The sequence below is a fragment of the Octopus bimaculoides genome, chromosome 16 (genome assembly GCF_001194135.2).
Source record: "Octopus bimaculoides isolate UCB-OBI-ISO-001 chromosome 16, ASM119413v2, whole genome shotgun sequence".
Lineage (NCBI taxonomy): Eukaryota > Metazoa > Mollusca > Cephalopoda > Octopoda > Octopodidae > Octopus > Octopus bimaculoides.
The window spans coordinates 22,197,285-22,214,156 of NC_068996.1; the positions used below are offsets into that span (position 1 = coordinate 22,197,285).

Consider the following 16,872-nt stretch of genomic DNA (forward strand, 5'->3'; position numbering starts at 1 on the left):
TATATATATATATATATATGGTGATCCATGTATATATATGTTGATATAAACATATGCATGTAGATACATATAATATATATGTACATATACATGATTGTATGTGTGCGCATGCATGCACATCTCCTTAAAACATGAATATACCCAAGATAGGTTTGTAAATACAACTACATGTATGCACATATGTATAAACAAACACACAGAATTTGGTAGATAATCAACAGAAAACCACTGCATTACATGTATGCATGCTATGCAAAGTTTCCACTGATGTATATTGGCTAATATCTACAATGATGATGCCAAACACCAGCAGTTTACTAATGAAGCCTCTTTAGATAGTTGTTGAGTAGTACGAAGACTGACACTCCCTTGTCACTCTGGTCAGCATGAATTAGTGATTGGCCTGTTTGGGAATGGTAAACTTTGATAAAGTTCTTTTTACAAACTATTATTTATATATATATATATATTTATATATATATATATATATATATATATAAATAAATGTGTTACAACACTATTCCACATATACAAAAACAGCCAAACCAACAATCCAACATATCTCCATCATCAGCTACCCAACAGATATCATTATGGTTTCGACACCTGGACAGTACCATTCAATGTGTATGTGCAAGTATGTGTGTATGCATATTATATATATATATATATTTATATATATATATATAAAATAATTGAGAGGTAAGTATAATTCTCTCGATCACTTCATCAGTACTTCATGAAGAAGCCTGGCTAGAATAGTATTCCAATAACCAAAAGAACATGTTATACATCAATTAATTAGATGTATAACAAATCCAAATTATGACCTGGAAGGCATAACATAAGCTTCACAGAGGCGATAATAATAATAACTATATAATAAATTTAAGAGAACTCAGATCAATGTTGAAATTGTTTCTGTAAACAATATTCCATAAACATATTTGGTATGGAATAGACATTTGTTCATGGAAACAATCATTTGACATCTTTTTACCCCATTTAAACTATTATATATAACAGAAAAAACACAAAAAGCCTTGTGAAATACAGCTACGTGAGGTTTTATGGGTGGCTGAAATATTTGTCTCACCATTTCAACAAGATGGATAAGTAAATAAACTGTTTTGCTTTTACCAGCTTGATAAATGGTAAACTAAATTACTGTCTTGATCAGGAAACCCTTGGGCTGTTATATTTCACAAGACTTGTGGTTTTTATTATATCTTTACTATCTTAGCTAAGTGCTATTTTACTTGTTGAAACCTTACCACATATATTACATTATATATATATATAAACACACATGCATACACACACACACACACATATGCCTTCATATATATTTAGAATTATTTGGCAAAAGCAACAAAGAACACAGTGAAACTGTCTGGAGAGTGTAGTAACCAATGTTTTGGACAGAATCTTTCTTCAAGGTCAAGAATACATGAGGGAAATAAAAGATTCAGCAAAAGTTTACACCCTCTATGTTTGAGGAACTGGCTGCAAGACAACTTGGTCTTGCTCTTGCATACATTGGTAGGAAGTAGCAGACAAGAGAAGTTAAAGGAAAGAGAAATGTAAAAGGATAAGAAGGTGGTGCTCCAGCATGGCCACAGTCAAAAGACTGAAACAAGTAAAAGAGTAAGTGATGAGAGTGAAGTGGAGGGGAAATGTATATGAGGGGGAAGCCAAAGAATAAAAATGGTACTACTGAATTAAGTGGGAATGTAAGAGTAGAACTTAAAACCTTTATTTAAATCCAGCATTGCCATGGTTCCAAGTTACAATATAAAATGCTACTCTTTCCGTTTCCTTGAGTGCACAAATCTATGATGTACAGAAATGGTGCAGACTATAAATGGAAAATAGAATCTTGTTTTGTTAGAGTGGGTGGAGACAGGTTAGCCTGGCTTGGAATTTACCTCCACTGTATCCAACACCTCAGTTTTCTCAATATCTCAATCACTATCAACAATATCCACCTGCCCACTGCAGACCTACAGAATCTCACTTCCATCTCCACAACACTTCTCATCCCAAGCACACTAAATCTGTTAAACCATACTCTCAATTGATTTGGATATCAAACCCCAATGTGAATCATGGGTAACTTTGGTCACTTGTGGACCTTGCATTATGCCAGCTCCTGGGGAATCAACTATGTCCCTGCCCTTCTTCCCTCTTTATGCACACCTCAAGACTGGATTCTACTCTCTCAATCTCCATTGAAACACAAACTCATTCTCAACTTTCAGATTTTATTCTCTGATCCCAGAACCACTCCCATCTGGCTTGCACCATCTCTCCTAACCTTTCAAAAAGGATAGGAACTTCAGCAAATTCCCAGTAATACACAACCAAGCACATATAAATGTGCTCACCATGAGGAAACACCTGTCCCTACACTAACAACATTACAACCATCATTGGGTCAAACACATTACTCAGAACTTGTGCATCTTCTGACTGCTGCAAAGTTTGCACATAACTATATGAATATTGCATTATGCGCAAACTTTGCTGCACAATTTACAGTGGGGAAAACAAGCTATCACCTTGCTGATCACTTTTGTGAGTACATCTGAAGCACTCTCCATGTAAGCCAGACGAACTGGTTCCTACTCCGACTCAGCAGGCCATTCAATTACCCCACTTATCAGTGTGTGGAATTTCTGCACATCAGGGATTTGCACACTCAAGAAAATAGAATTTTGTATTCAAACTCAGAACCATGACAGATAGATTTATATGGGCATTGTTCCATCTACTCCTACACTTCCTGTCAGTTCAACAATCCCATTCTCATTCTTCAACTCCCCTCTCACTTCAATTTTCCTTTCCCCTTACTTGCCTCTCTTCCTCTTTTTATCTCCCATACTTAATTTCTCTTTCCTACTACTTCCTGTCTACACATGCAATTTTGCACAGTTCTTCACTCACCATCAGTTGCAGCCAGTCACTCAAACATAGAGGACATATAAAATTCTGCTGTCTTCACTTTTTTTCCCCCCCCAACAGACATCTTAACCCAGAAAAAAGGAGGATGTGAAAATATCTACGTATATATTCATTATATATGTTGATATAAACACACACACAGAGGGAGATATACACATATACAGAGTTTATATATAAGCAAATATAAAAGCCTTTCTTTCTCTCTCATCACTCATTCACACATGCTCGCACACAGTAGAGCAGTAAACCAGCAGTATTGTTACAGCATTAGAGTATTATTGCAAAATTTATTTAGTCCTCTACATTTTGAGTTTAAATCCTATCATTGTTAATTTTGCTGTTCATCCTTCCAGGTTTGATAAAACAAAAAACTAGTACGCAAATTGAGTACCAGTACCACTTTAATTAACCACCAATCGGTATCAACATTCAATTGGGTAGCATTGCATAGTAGAGCTGAAATCCCTGCTCAACTGTAGGGCTTCAATGGCAGGTGGTGATTCAGCACACTGGTTGGCATGCATTATCTAACTTCAACACCATCTATCTGTAACTCCTATATTACTGCCAACAAAACAAATACCCATCATCCATTCAAACACACACACACCCTGTGTCTGTCTGACTGTCCCTAAAAGTTAACCCCAATTAAAAAGAGATAGGGTAGAAAAATGAAAATATACTATACAGTAATACACACACAAAAACATACTGTGATGTGTGTGCATGTGTAAATATATATATATATATATATATTTACACATGCACACATACACAGAAGCATACTGTGATGAATATACATACACAAGTCATATATATACATGTGTGTGTGTGTGTGTACACACACACTGACATACACATTTACACATACATTTATATTATATACACATATACACAAATATATACTTTCATTAGTTTTATTGTGAGATAAATAAACATATGTAAAGCTTTATAATGGTCGATCTATATTCTTTTCTGAGAAACCAGCTTGCATAAATTGTGAAAGTCCTGTCGGTGATTGTTGCAAGCAATTCTTATCAACAATGTTGAAGAACCATTCTGTAAATCTTCTTAACTCTGTAGCAGCTGTTTGAGATTCATCTTGGAGTCGTTGATTTTCAGCTCGTAACTTGGTTATTTCAGATTCATACTGAGAATTCTTTTGTTTTTCCTGTAATAACAAAATTATTTGTTTTTAAGTTATATTTTATCGGCAAATAAAAATTAATAGCTTAAAATACCATAATAAAAGAATTGGAATTATACACACATATATACCTACACACACAACACCTCGACCAGATTCCTCACAAGAAAGAAACATAAAATAATTCAGATATAGTAAGTGATGGAATATTTAAATTGAATCTAGTCACGAGCAACTCCATAGCATTAATTAACTTTACATAAGTACCACAATCAGGAATGGTAGATAAGCATAAGAACTGATTCTATAAGGCTCTCTTCCAGACCAACTTGAAAACAGATGACAGCAACCTTATTAAAATGGCTGGTCACATTAATAGACATGTTGGGTAACACTATGTTAGCTACTCTAGTAAACATGAAAAGTAAGAATATGGTATGAGGAATGAGAAGGATAAACGATCTTGGAGTTTTTATGACACAAATGACCTGATCCATTTACAACACTTACTTAAGAAACTGACTAGTCACTTGATTCCCTACCAATCAAATGGGGACACACCAGGAACTACAAGACAGAAGATAGTGAATAATAATGCTTTCCTTAGTGAAGAGTGTACAACTCAACATAAGTCTAGTGGTTAACAATTCAAGATTTAGAAACATGCTTGAAGAAGGAATTACAAAAGCCAAAAGACCTTTTGGCCAGAAGTAGGTTCAAAGTAGCAGTTGACACATATGATCAGAAGTAAACAGCAACTTATAACATGGAGAACAACTACGGGTTGGATGGTTTGACTGAGGACTGGCAAATCAGGAGGCTGCACCAGCCTTCAATCTGATCTGGCAAGGTTTCTACAGCTGGATACCCTTCCTAACACCAACCACCCTGAGAGTGCAGTGGGTGCTTTTTACATGCCACTAGCACAGGAGCTAGTCAGGCGGCACTGGCAACAACCATATTTGTATGGTGCTTTTTACATGCCACCAGCATGGGAGTCAGTCTGGTGGGACTGGCATTGGCCACGACAATGATATATATATATATATATATATATATATATATATGGGAGAATTTACGAAAAAAACAATAGACGAAGACAGGTGATGTAAACAACAAATGGATGTATTAGTTTAATGCTCGGGAATAGAGAAAGTCTTTTGACGTTTCGAACTACGCTCTTCAACTGAAAGGAACACAGAAAGAAATAAGGAGAGAAACAAGGAGAAAAAAAATATAAATGTAGTGGTCAGCAATCTATATATATCAACTGTGAATATGTTTCATTAGAACAGCTCTTTATAATGTTAGCACTATAAAGATTAAGATAATATATTTAGACACAGACAGAAAATATCATGAATATATGGAATATAATTACAAACCTTATCTAAATCATTACAGGTTTGCTGTACTTTTTGTTCCAGTTCTTTGATTATTTGTTGTGGATTTGATACAACTGTTCTTGACATACTGAATATAGAAAAATAATGATCAATATCAAAACAAATGATAACAAATTTATGTTGTGTGTGTGTGTATGTGTGTGTTGTACATGCATGTGTTGTGCACAAACTCATGGGTTATGCATGCAGATGTATGTGTGTTGTACATGCATGTGTTGTGCACATAAATGTGTTATGTGCAAATGCATATGTTGTGTATTTGTATGAATTTTTATGTATGCTGCATGTTGAGTGTGTTTCTGTTGTATGTGCAAGTTGTATGTATGTATGTATTATCATTGTAAGAATGTGAATGATTCTAATATATGCTTCATATATGCCTATGTGCACATTGTGTGTTATACATATCTGCTACATCATCCTCATCAGCATTGTCTAACATTCAAAGGGTCCAAAGATTACATCATGCCCCAGTGTTTAAAGCTGGATGCCCTTCCTAACATCAACTACCTTAGTGTGTACAGTGTGCACTTCTGAAATGACTCTGCAGCTCATAATACTACAAACCCTGAGGGAGGGATACAGATTTGTGCCAGGTGGTGAAGGTTAAGGTATGAGACAAGAGGGAAGAGCAAGTTCTTGTTATAGAATGGTACCTGGCACCTCACATCTGTCACATGTAAGTTCATGTATATAATCGTAACATGTACAATGTGTCAAATATGCATAACTTACGTGTTTTATAGGATAAGACATAAATTTTTTTTATGTTCATGCCTCTCCCCAGGGCCACTGATAATGCTACCCAAGTGAAATGGCTACAACTGAGAATCAAAATAATGACACCTGATTTCTATACTATGCACCACTTATTAGGTAACACTATTTATTATTAGCTAACAACACTTGTTGCTCACTTCTTATGTAATAACATTTATTGCAACAATTATTTAAGTTATCATTACATCTGAGGACAGCAAATTTAAATGAGATGCTAAGGTGTTACATTATATGCACTTTTCAAATTATTTAAATTTGATCCATCTCTGTTCTGATTTCAAATCCTTCTGCTGGTACTTGTTAGGAACCAAGAATCCCAAGGTTAATTGAATACATATCACTAAAAATTCTGTAGTTAAATCTTTTGATTTATTACACACATAACACAGGTGCAGGTATACATGGTTAAGAAGTTAGCCTCAATCTGAGTACATAACCTTAGACAAATGCCAGATTGACTAATAATGAGTGGAATTTGGCAAATGGAAAGTGAGCAGATGCTTGTCACACACACATTCATTTTATGTCCATTTTTCCCATTAATTAGAGAAATGTATTACAAAGGCATGTTTTACAGCGAAATACCCTTCCTGTCACAAGTAGCTTCCCTACAGGAAGAAACTTGTTCTGTTCTGGTTCTTTTTCTTGTACTTTATGCCCTCATTTCCTTGACTAAAGTTACCTCTTTCTCTACTGCAGCCCAACTCAATTGAAGGGGATTTTAGTCTTGCAAACTACCTGACAATTTCATTAGTGCTGTGCCATGAAAAAAAGAAAACAAAAAACAACCCCCCCCCCACCTATTTCAAGTATTAAAGTGGTTGGCATTACAAAAGGCATCTAGACATAGAAACTATTCCAAAGTAGACACTGGTGCATGATTCAGTCACCTAACTCATTGGATCCCATCAAATTGTTCAACCCACACCAGCATGAAAGACAGACAGAAAAAAAAAGAAGGAAGGAAGGATATGTGTGTGTGTGTGTGTGACTTTAAACTGCATCTGATAGGGGATCTTTGTACAGGAGTTCCAAGGTTTTGAGGAGTCCCAACTCTCAGCCATAATTTCTTCCCAGGTCTACTCTAGCCTGGAGTAGTAGAACCAGTTAAAGTCCCAGCTATGGGCTAACTAACATGTGAACCTGTGAACGTCCATGTAAACTGGGAGTGAAGGGCCTCTAGTTCTCATTAGAACTTCCTTCTTGGAAATAGTAAACTTATCTAAAAACAAAACTTGAAGTGCAGTTAGTTTCAGGTCATCTCAACAATCTCTGTTGTACCACTGGTTGTGTAGTTGATTGCCTTGAAAAGTGGGTTCAGTGCAATACAACACCTTATCCACTCAAGACAAACTCTTACAATGTTTGTATAGGTTTACTGAGTGTAGAAAGTAGTCTTATTCAGTTACAAGATGACTTCCACCATGCCTGTATGCATACCATACAGGTACGATGTGGGCATGAATATAAATTGGATGCAGAATGGCCAAATGGTTAAGAAGTTTGCTTTGCAATCTTGAGTCCTGAGCCTGCCATATGGTATATTGGAACATGATAAAGTACCTTTTATCATAGCCTTGTCAGTGAAACTGGGTGGACGGAAACTGTGTGGAAGCCCACATAATGGACTATATCTGTAATTCAAAAGTCCAGCTTGATCACACATACACGCACACTGTGGTAGACTGATTCTGCCCTAAAACTATATTATGGGTATATGTGTTTGTGGAATACTCAGTTACAAAATAATTCAATGAGCAAATAATTTAGTTGAAAACCGGTGTTGGTTATGTTTTTAGTTTCAGTGCTGTCTGTTACCTAGTCACTTCAACAAATAAGGGTCAATAAGAATAAATGCCCAACTGAGACAAATAAAAGAGTACAGTCCCTTTACAAAGTCTAACAGTATCCCTAAAGAAGGAGTTGAGATAAAAAGAACGTACCTTTTGTCTTTATTCTGAAGAGTTAAGAGCTCATTTTTCTCTTTTGCTTGTAATACTTGTTCACTTGACTGTTTTTGATTCTTCATTTGTGTACCTGCAGAGAAATAAAATACAAATAATGTAAGTTTATCCACGTGTGAAAATGATGTTCCCTATACATACTGGTTAGGTGTGTATAGTCTGGTGATATGGGTGGGTGTATAGTATGTTTGTGTATACCAACACTATACATTTACACACACACACACACACACACAACAACACCACCACATACAGTATAATATTGTGTAGTGCATGATGTGCATATGTTGTGCATGTGTGTGCATAGTGCATGTAGTGTGTGTATGATGTTATGCATGGTGCATCTACATGATGTATGTGCACAACAGTGTAACTGTGAGTCATTGTGTAACGTATCATTTGTGTATGTCAGTATAACATAGGACGGGACTAGTGTGCATCTGATATGTCTACAGTATTGTGAATGATTGTGTGGTTTTGTTTGCATGTGTACACATATACAAGCATGAGCGAATGAAGTGTTATACAAGAGATCCATTGCTACTGTAGTGACGCAAGTCATAATAAATCTTTATCAGTGGTAATATGACATAATGGTCATGTTGCCCAAATAGGTATAATTGTTAGTTTCCCATTGGTTAAAATTACTGCCCATATTTGAATTCTAAACTTTCGTCAAAGAGAAATCTTTCAGGAAATATGGTTCTTAGAATTCAGGTATGAGCAGTTATAAAACCCCTGATTTTGGGGAGATTAACCAGTGATTGTTGGTTGTCAATCGACTCTATGACATTCACATTCAGTGTTCGTTGGCTGTCGCTTATTTCCATGATACTCACACTCTTGAGATATTGGCTATTGTTATGCCAGGTCTATTACTTAATTCAACAAGGTTATTTTGATTTGTTGTGTAAAACTCTAGTAGCTTAGTATGGAAGAATTAGTTAATATAAATTTTATAATGAAATTTACTTCTGCAACTATGAAACTGTTATTATAGCAGTGAAAAAGAGCGAGCTTTATTTATCTTCAACATACATGCACGTTCAGCATCTTGGTGTGTATAATTTATCACAGCGTTTACGCAGCCAGAGTTAAGATTTATGTATAGTGATAATACTTATAATTAAGTTATAAATGACGGGCTTATCACCATAGATTTCTACTCAATAAACATCTATATTTATTATCTTTTTCAAGTTCGAACACATTATAAATTGGTGACCAACTGATGTTGATTACGAAGTCTACTCGGGAGAATAATCACCGTATAAATAGGCAACTTACCGTTATACCACTTACCAAACACTTTCAATACATGTCTTTCAGTATACATAGCTTAGCACTTGTCTTTCATACAGACTACCGCCCTCCCTTACATGTTTTCACTTCATACATAACCCACCAATAAACCTAACCACACACTCTACATGCATTTCACAACACATGTATTTTACCACATATGTGCCTCACGTACAGAAATTACCCAGATACAATTCAGTACTAACTCTGAAAGAAGAATGAAAAAATAAACATTCTTTAGAAATAATCAAAATGTACACTTACTTTCTATTGCCTTTGTTGCAACATTTACAAGGTTTGACCATTCTAATGAAGCAGTGGACCCCACTAACGGAATTCGGGAGTTAGGTGATGGGGTTGAATATTTTCGCCTGGTTGGAGGAGATACTAAGGGTTTATCACTTCGCACACTTGGAGAGAGTCTTTGAAAAGGAAATAAATAATAAAGAAAGAAAAATGATTACTTATTACACAAATTTGAGGCAGATTTAAGACAAATTTACATTTTGACAGAGCAGAGATGGGAAGGATATAAAACACACATTCACACTGTGATCTACCACACACTGGTGTCTACTTGGAACTAAGTAAACACAGCTGTCAGTAGATAAATGATTTGACATTGAACACAGTGCATTGATGGAGACATGATGCAAATTAATGAACGTTTTAACATTCTAATTCTTAATTGATTAAAGTCTCAGTAGAACTAATAATAAAAGAATATATTTATGTGTGTGCATATGTGTTAGCACAATGACAGACCAATGGCTGTCACCAGTAAATGATCACACAATCACATTGTATATAAATTATTACTATTATGTTAAACAGTTGTATGTCCAAATTTGGCCAAATGCGTTTTTTTTTTTTTTCCAACATTTATTTTTGCTTGCAAGAGCCATTTTCTTTTTGTTAAACTATCATATCTCTGGCTTACTTCAGATGCTAAGATATCAAAAATTGTCAAAGTGCAGTACAACGTTTTTGCTATAGAATGGTGAAACTATTTTTTCATTTTGGACTTACAGCACTTTTGCATAATAGCAACAATATATATACACATACACACACACACACACACACATTACTGTGTCTGGGGAGATTCATTTTGTCTTTATGCCTTATTAACTAGCACACTGCTTTGATTTCCATTCAATTTATTTACATATATTTTTTCTTCCAGAATTTTCATTGCTTCTTGCAACCATCTCAATAGTGGTTGACAGCCTGTTTATCAGAGCTGCGTTCCCTTTGCTCGTTTGTGTACACATGTGCAAACCAGATACAAAAATCAAAAGTATAAGAACAGGGTGGAGGAAGTTCAGAGAACTACTACCTCTGTTGGCAGCAAAAGGATTGTTTCGCTGAGGGTGAAAGGTAGATTGTATGATTGCGCGTGTGATAACGGCTATGTTATATGGTAGTAAGACATAGACACTGACTGTGGAGGATATGCGTAGGATGGAGAGGAATGAAGGTAGTATGCTCCGTTGGATTTGCAATGCCAGTGGGCATGACCAGCAAAGCATAATTGTGTTGAGAGAAAAGTTAGGCATAAGAGGGATTAAATGTGGTATGCAAGAGAGGAGAATGTGTTGGTTTGTACATGCAGTGTACAAAGGTAGTTAAACAATTTTCTAGGCCAGAGGACCAGATGCCATTGTAGTAATTGTGTGTGTGAGAGAGGAGGGAGAGAAAGAGAAAGAGAGCAGCACAATGGTATGTGAAAGAAGATTTGTTCAATAAATCATTTGTGCTTAGGAGGAAAGGTCTAGAATGTTTATAGGGGTAGAAGCTAAGCAGGTATGGCTGGGTGGCTAAAGAAGTTTACTCTGCAATCATATGGTGCTGGGTTCAATTCTACTATGCACACACTTTAGACAAACAAGGGTATTCAGCCATAGCTTCAAGGCTTGGCAATAAGGAGTGGGTTAAATGAAATTTTATAAAATAAATTAAAAAAAAAAAATACAACATAAATATTAAGCAATGTAAAAGACAAAGAAAAGAAAAGAAAAAAAAACACACAGACCTATCCCTAGGATCTTTTTCTGATTTGATCATTGCAACTTGTTTCCTGACAGGTGCATTTTTGCCAAACCGAAGGTCAGTAGCAGCATGATCTTCCACATTTATATTCAGGACTGCGGAACTTTTGTTACTGTTAAGACTTTCTTCAGAAGTGGCTCGCTGTAAAGGAGTGCTCACTGCTTGCACATAAAGTCCTTCCTGCAAGTGGAATAAACATGTAAAATCAGTTATATTTTCTTTAAACAGTTCCTACTTGATGAAATTCATATTTATAATTGCGCTGATAAATTGAGAAAATAAAGATATATTTTAAAAAATAAGATTTATTAGAATGAAACAAATTAAGAAAATTTTGATAACATTAATTAGTAATTAATGAACTATTTCTAATCACCTGCTTTTCATTTTATACAAAAAAATTTAGGTACATGATATATAATTATATAAAATATAAGTTATGTTTAATAGCTTGTATTTTATATAATTTTTATATAAAGTTTTATATAAAAATGAAGTAGATAGTTCTTTTCAACTTCTTATCCTACAGATAAGCACTTAATCTAAAATGCATTTTCATGTTACCTCTTTTGGATAGTATGTCTTGTTTCAAACAATCTTTGGTATGATCTCATTATATAAGAATTTTCTAATAGGTGTGAATTTTAATGAAAGGTAAATGGTATTCAGTAACATCCATGCCTTTCCCAAAGACATCAGAAACATAAACCACAATGGAAGAAACAGAAATTGTGACTGAAATATGAAGGGAGCCTAAGCATGATTAGTCAACATTTCCCTCAAATCACATCTTTACAGTTTAAAAAAAGGAGAAAAACTGTTAAACATTCCAGTCAACCTTCCCAGTTAAAAAGCTGAGAGGGTCAACTTTTGATCATAAGTCTACTTAACAAGAGCTGAGTTGGAGGATTAAATAACAACAAAAACACATACAAGACTTGGTATATTTTTCAAAGATCTCTGTATTAATATTTAATAATTCCATAATCATGACAAAATATTTATTTTAAAGACAATGCTACTCACAGGAGACTTATCTAAATCTTCAGGTGGATTGGTGGTGCTAATATTATTGAAGAGTCGTAATAAATCTTCTTGTAAATTACTGGTATTTACTGCATGCTTTGTGTTAGAATGGTGAGGAGTCCTGGTCACTGCACTATTAGAAATAGCAGCATGCATTGAGGAACTGGTGTGGGGAACAGCAGGAATTCCAACATTACCTACACGGTTCTTGGAGCTCAAAGATTCTTCTGAAGATCTTCCTGATAAATTTCTTTTGGAAAATTGAAGAGAAAAATATATTAAATTTTTTTTTTTTTACTGTCTTGGACTTTTCTTGTGTATATGTTCTTGAAATTTTGTGAGTGGGTGTGTATATATTTGTGTACACTTATCTGTGAACGGGTGCATATAAATCTATGTACACATATCTGTCAGTGGGTGCTCAACACTTAAATCAAAACCTTTCATCTTAATTTTATATAAAAACCTTTCTGCTATGTTCCAAACAAACTGTTTATTACATCAGTTAACAAGAAAGTTGATTATTTTACTAAGTCTCTCAAAATTCTCGATAATTTTCGAAGTTAATTGCTGCAGACAACATAAGAATATAGTACAAAAAAAAAAAGAAAAAATTTTGTGGCAACTTACTTGCTAGATGACCTTGGACTGCTACTACAACTGCTACTAGCAGGTGAAGTGTCAAAGTGACTCCTTTTATAAAGACCTTCTGGCCGGCCCTTGCTATTACTAATTAGATGCTCCATTTTCTTTCGAGAAGTACTACCAATGCCAGATAACATCTCTTCTGAAAGTGATAGATTGATGTTTTAGAACATGAATCTATGTACAAATACAAAGACATACACACAACCACCTTTTCTGTTCCTCAAACTTATTCTCGCTCTCATTCACCTAGTGCTTTTTATCACATATCTCTCACTCTCTTTCCAGAAGGGGAAGCTTCATTTTTCAGCAAGATGCTTGCTCTTGTCCTTCTACCATACTTTCATATCAATGCTATCCCCGATTTAGTTGAGGAGTCTTGTCTTGCTGGTACTTGGTGACCTCAGCAGTGCTGATGCCATGAAAAAAGAGGACCTTGTACACTATGAAGCGGTTAACATTAGGAAGGGCATCCAGCTACAGAAACCATGCCAAAGCAAACACTGGAGCTCAGTGCAGCACTCAGGCTTGTTAGTTCTTATCACATCATCCAACCCATGTGAACTTGGAAAGAGAGTGATGTTAAATGATGATTATGTATATATATATATATACATACACACACAACTTGGTTTTTCAGACTATGCAATAGCAACCAAGTCTCTCTTCAATTTATCAATAAATGAAGGACACATTCAATGATGTAGTCCTATAAGGCCATACCAAAGACTGATCATGGCTGGAATACTTTTGATCAACATCCTTCCTGATCAGGGCTAACACAGACCTAAATAATGATGCAGACATGTGTGTGCATACAACAGGATTCTATACAGTTTTTGTCAACCAAATCCACTTACAAGGCTTGGCTCAGCTCAGAGTTATTGGAGAGTTATTTCCAAGATGTTACACAGTGTGAGTGAACCTGAAACCATGTTGTTGGGAAGTAAACTTCTTAACCACACAGCTATGCTTATGTCTATAAAGTAAAAAAGCAATATTTTCTTTAACTGCCAAAATATGAAGATATGACAGAGGAGGTGTCAGGTATATCAACTAAAACGATCTCTTATCTTTCATTTGTTTCAATTGTTAAACTGTGGCCAAGCTCGAGCATGGACAGGTTTAGCTGAACAATCAATGCCAGTACATATTTTGTAAGTTTGGTACTTAACTACACACACACCCATACCTATAAAATGATTTAACATTCAAAACTGAAATTGATTTTTATTAATTCCAACAAAGAAATAGAAACTATTTTAACTGACCTTGGCAAGACAGCTGCATGAAATTTTCTGAAGATTTATAGCCATGAGACGAACTATTTGTGAAGCAAACATCAATACCCTGACCAAAATTGGTGGCACTGCTGATTATACGCTCTGGAGCGCTGTTCTTCCGTTGTTGTCGTAATAAATATTTAGTATTTTGGTTCTGCTTCATTAGTTCCAGCGATATATTTCCTGACTGTGGTGTACCTGGCGACACATAATCACTGATAGTGCTGCTGACATATGGATGTTGCTTTTCTATAGCTTGCATACTGTTGCTGTTACCGACAGCCACCGACTTTACCGATACTGGGGAGTTGGAACTGGCTGAAAGACTGTGACTTGATAATTTATCTTTCTCAGATGGGCTAGAATAGCTTCCACCACTGCTGCTAATTACAGTTGTATCTTCTTTGCAATTACTTTCAAAATGTTGTACCAGTTTGCTTATCTGGATTAAAAACAGAGAAATTAGAAATTTTGACTAAAATTGTATACATTTAGCAAAAAATCTTTTAGAAAAATTAATAACTGAAACAAAGAATTTCAACATAATTATAGATTTAGGTAACACATAGATATTACAATTTGTGATTTCTCTATTTAAATTAAGTTCAATTTGGAAGAAATTTATTTCAGACAAGTTAGTCAAAAATCATCACAATACACTCACACACACAAAGTTAAGGACGGTATAAGGACTATGAAGTCACTTGGAATAGATCCAGAGAACATAGAAACTCTTGATTTGGATCGAGCTGGATGGCAAACAAAAATGTGGAGTGGAGTGAAAGCATTTGAAGAGGCTAGGATAACACATGCAAGACTTCGAGATTTAAGGAAGAATGTTACAATCAAGACGGTGAATCACAATGACCTTTTTGTGTGCAAAGTTGGTGACAGACCATGCCTTTCTTTCGCTGGGCTCAAATTTCTTTGCTATTCTGCCTATATGTTTGTGTACACCTTTCAATGCAATGTATGCCAGAAGGTTTTGCTAATCTAACGGAGGCCTCAAAAGACATTTTAAAATCCACAAAGATCAGAACTTAACTGCAGCTCTTGGTGGTCCAAATTGGATATGCAATCTATATGGGTGTCTTTTCAAAACATTATCTGGTTTAAAAAGCCACATCAGATGCCATGATGGATCTAAGGTATAGATACAGGAGGTGGTCAAACTCTGCATAAGGAGTAGACAACCGCCCTCACACACACACACACACACAAGTACACATGACTAGACATACACACATATGCAGATATACCATCCTCATCTGGCTGAGCTTGCTTCGACATTTCTAAGCCATGCATGTCATCCATCCCAGTCTTTCATTAGTTGAGGGAGGGCTTCAAGGAGGCATCCAGTATCCTCTGGTGAGCTGATCTACATATGTTGTGTTTGGACAACCTGCTCAAGAGCAGCTATGCTTTGACATTCATAGCAGTAGATCAATCGCCAGCTCTATTTTACCTCACCAGCAACATCCTACAAAGTTCAAGTGCCTATCCTTCATGGAGAGAGACAAGTAGGTAGAGATCTTTTCTGTTGCAGTCACAGATTTTGAAATTTTAAAATTAATTGGAAATCTTTGAATTTGATATAGTGATGTAAATTTTTTATGCTGGATCTGATGCTTTGATCTATTTATTCCAACTAAAATTTCAGAAAAATGTTACAGATGTTTAAAGTCCAATATTTTAGCCCAATCAGAAAAAAAAGATTTGGAAGCTAGCATTTTGTGTGTGATAGCTCTTTATCACCAAATGAAAGCAAACATTACAACAAGAAAGTTTTAAGCAAAATAAAAGCAATTACATGACATATGAAGAGAGATAATGGAGATCAGCACGTGCGAGAGATACATATACAGAGTAACAGTGACAGAGAGTGTGGTAAAAATATACATATAATTTAATATAATACATGTAAATTTATAACTTCATATCAAATTGTATCATATCGTATATATTTACCCATTATATGTTAAATCATAATGTATGTTTATATATTGTAATGTTTTAACTTAAATTGTCATATTTTTATACAACTTGGAAATTATGCATGTTTATAAATATTTTAAAATAAATATTTTGAACATTCATGATATTTCTAAAGTTTATATCGTTATATATGCCTGTTTTTTTACCGTACTTTTTACACACTTTAGAGACTGAAAACTATAAATTTATTTATTGATTCTTGAAGGAATTGAACACACACACTTCTTAAATCTTGCATTGGATATATGGTATTGTTTCTGTGGTCTTCCACCCTTATGTATCCATTCTTACTGTATATATATATATAT

General features: G+C 35.0%; 1 protein-coding gene across 2 annotated transcripts in view; it reads right to left on the bottom strand.

Moving 5' to 3' along the window:
• Nucleotides 1-21: 21 nt before the first annotated feature.
• Nucleotides 22-16,872, bottom strand: part of LOC106871312 (signal-induced proliferation-associated 1-like protein 2) — a 166,298-nt gene continuing 149,447 nt past the window's right edge. For both annotated transcript variants that reach the window (XM_052973573.1, XM_052973574.1), the window contains exons 17-24: nucleotides 14,558-15,011; nucleotides 13,272-13,428; nucleotides 12,642-12,891; nucleotides 11,599-11,795; nucleotides 9,828-9,985; nucleotides 8,241-8,334; nucleotides 5,497-5,584; nucleotides 22-4,135 (exon numbers count right to left, since the gene is read on the bottom strand). In XM_052973573.1, coding sequence (XP_052829533.1) covers nucleotides 3,914-4,135; nucleotides 5,497-5,584; nucleotides 8,241-8,334; nucleotides 9,828-9,985; nucleotides 11,599-11,795; nucleotides 12,642-12,891; nucleotides 13,272-13,428; nucleotides 14,558-15,011 — 1,620 coding nt within the window. In that variant the 3' untranslated portion in view covers nucleotides 22-3,913. The remainder of the gene's footprint in view (nucleotides 4,136-5,496; nucleotides 5,585-8,240; nucleotides 8,335-9,827; nucleotides 9,986-11,598; nucleotides 11,796-12,641; nucleotides 12,892-13,271; nucleotides 13,429-14,557; nucleotides 15,012-16,872) is intronic.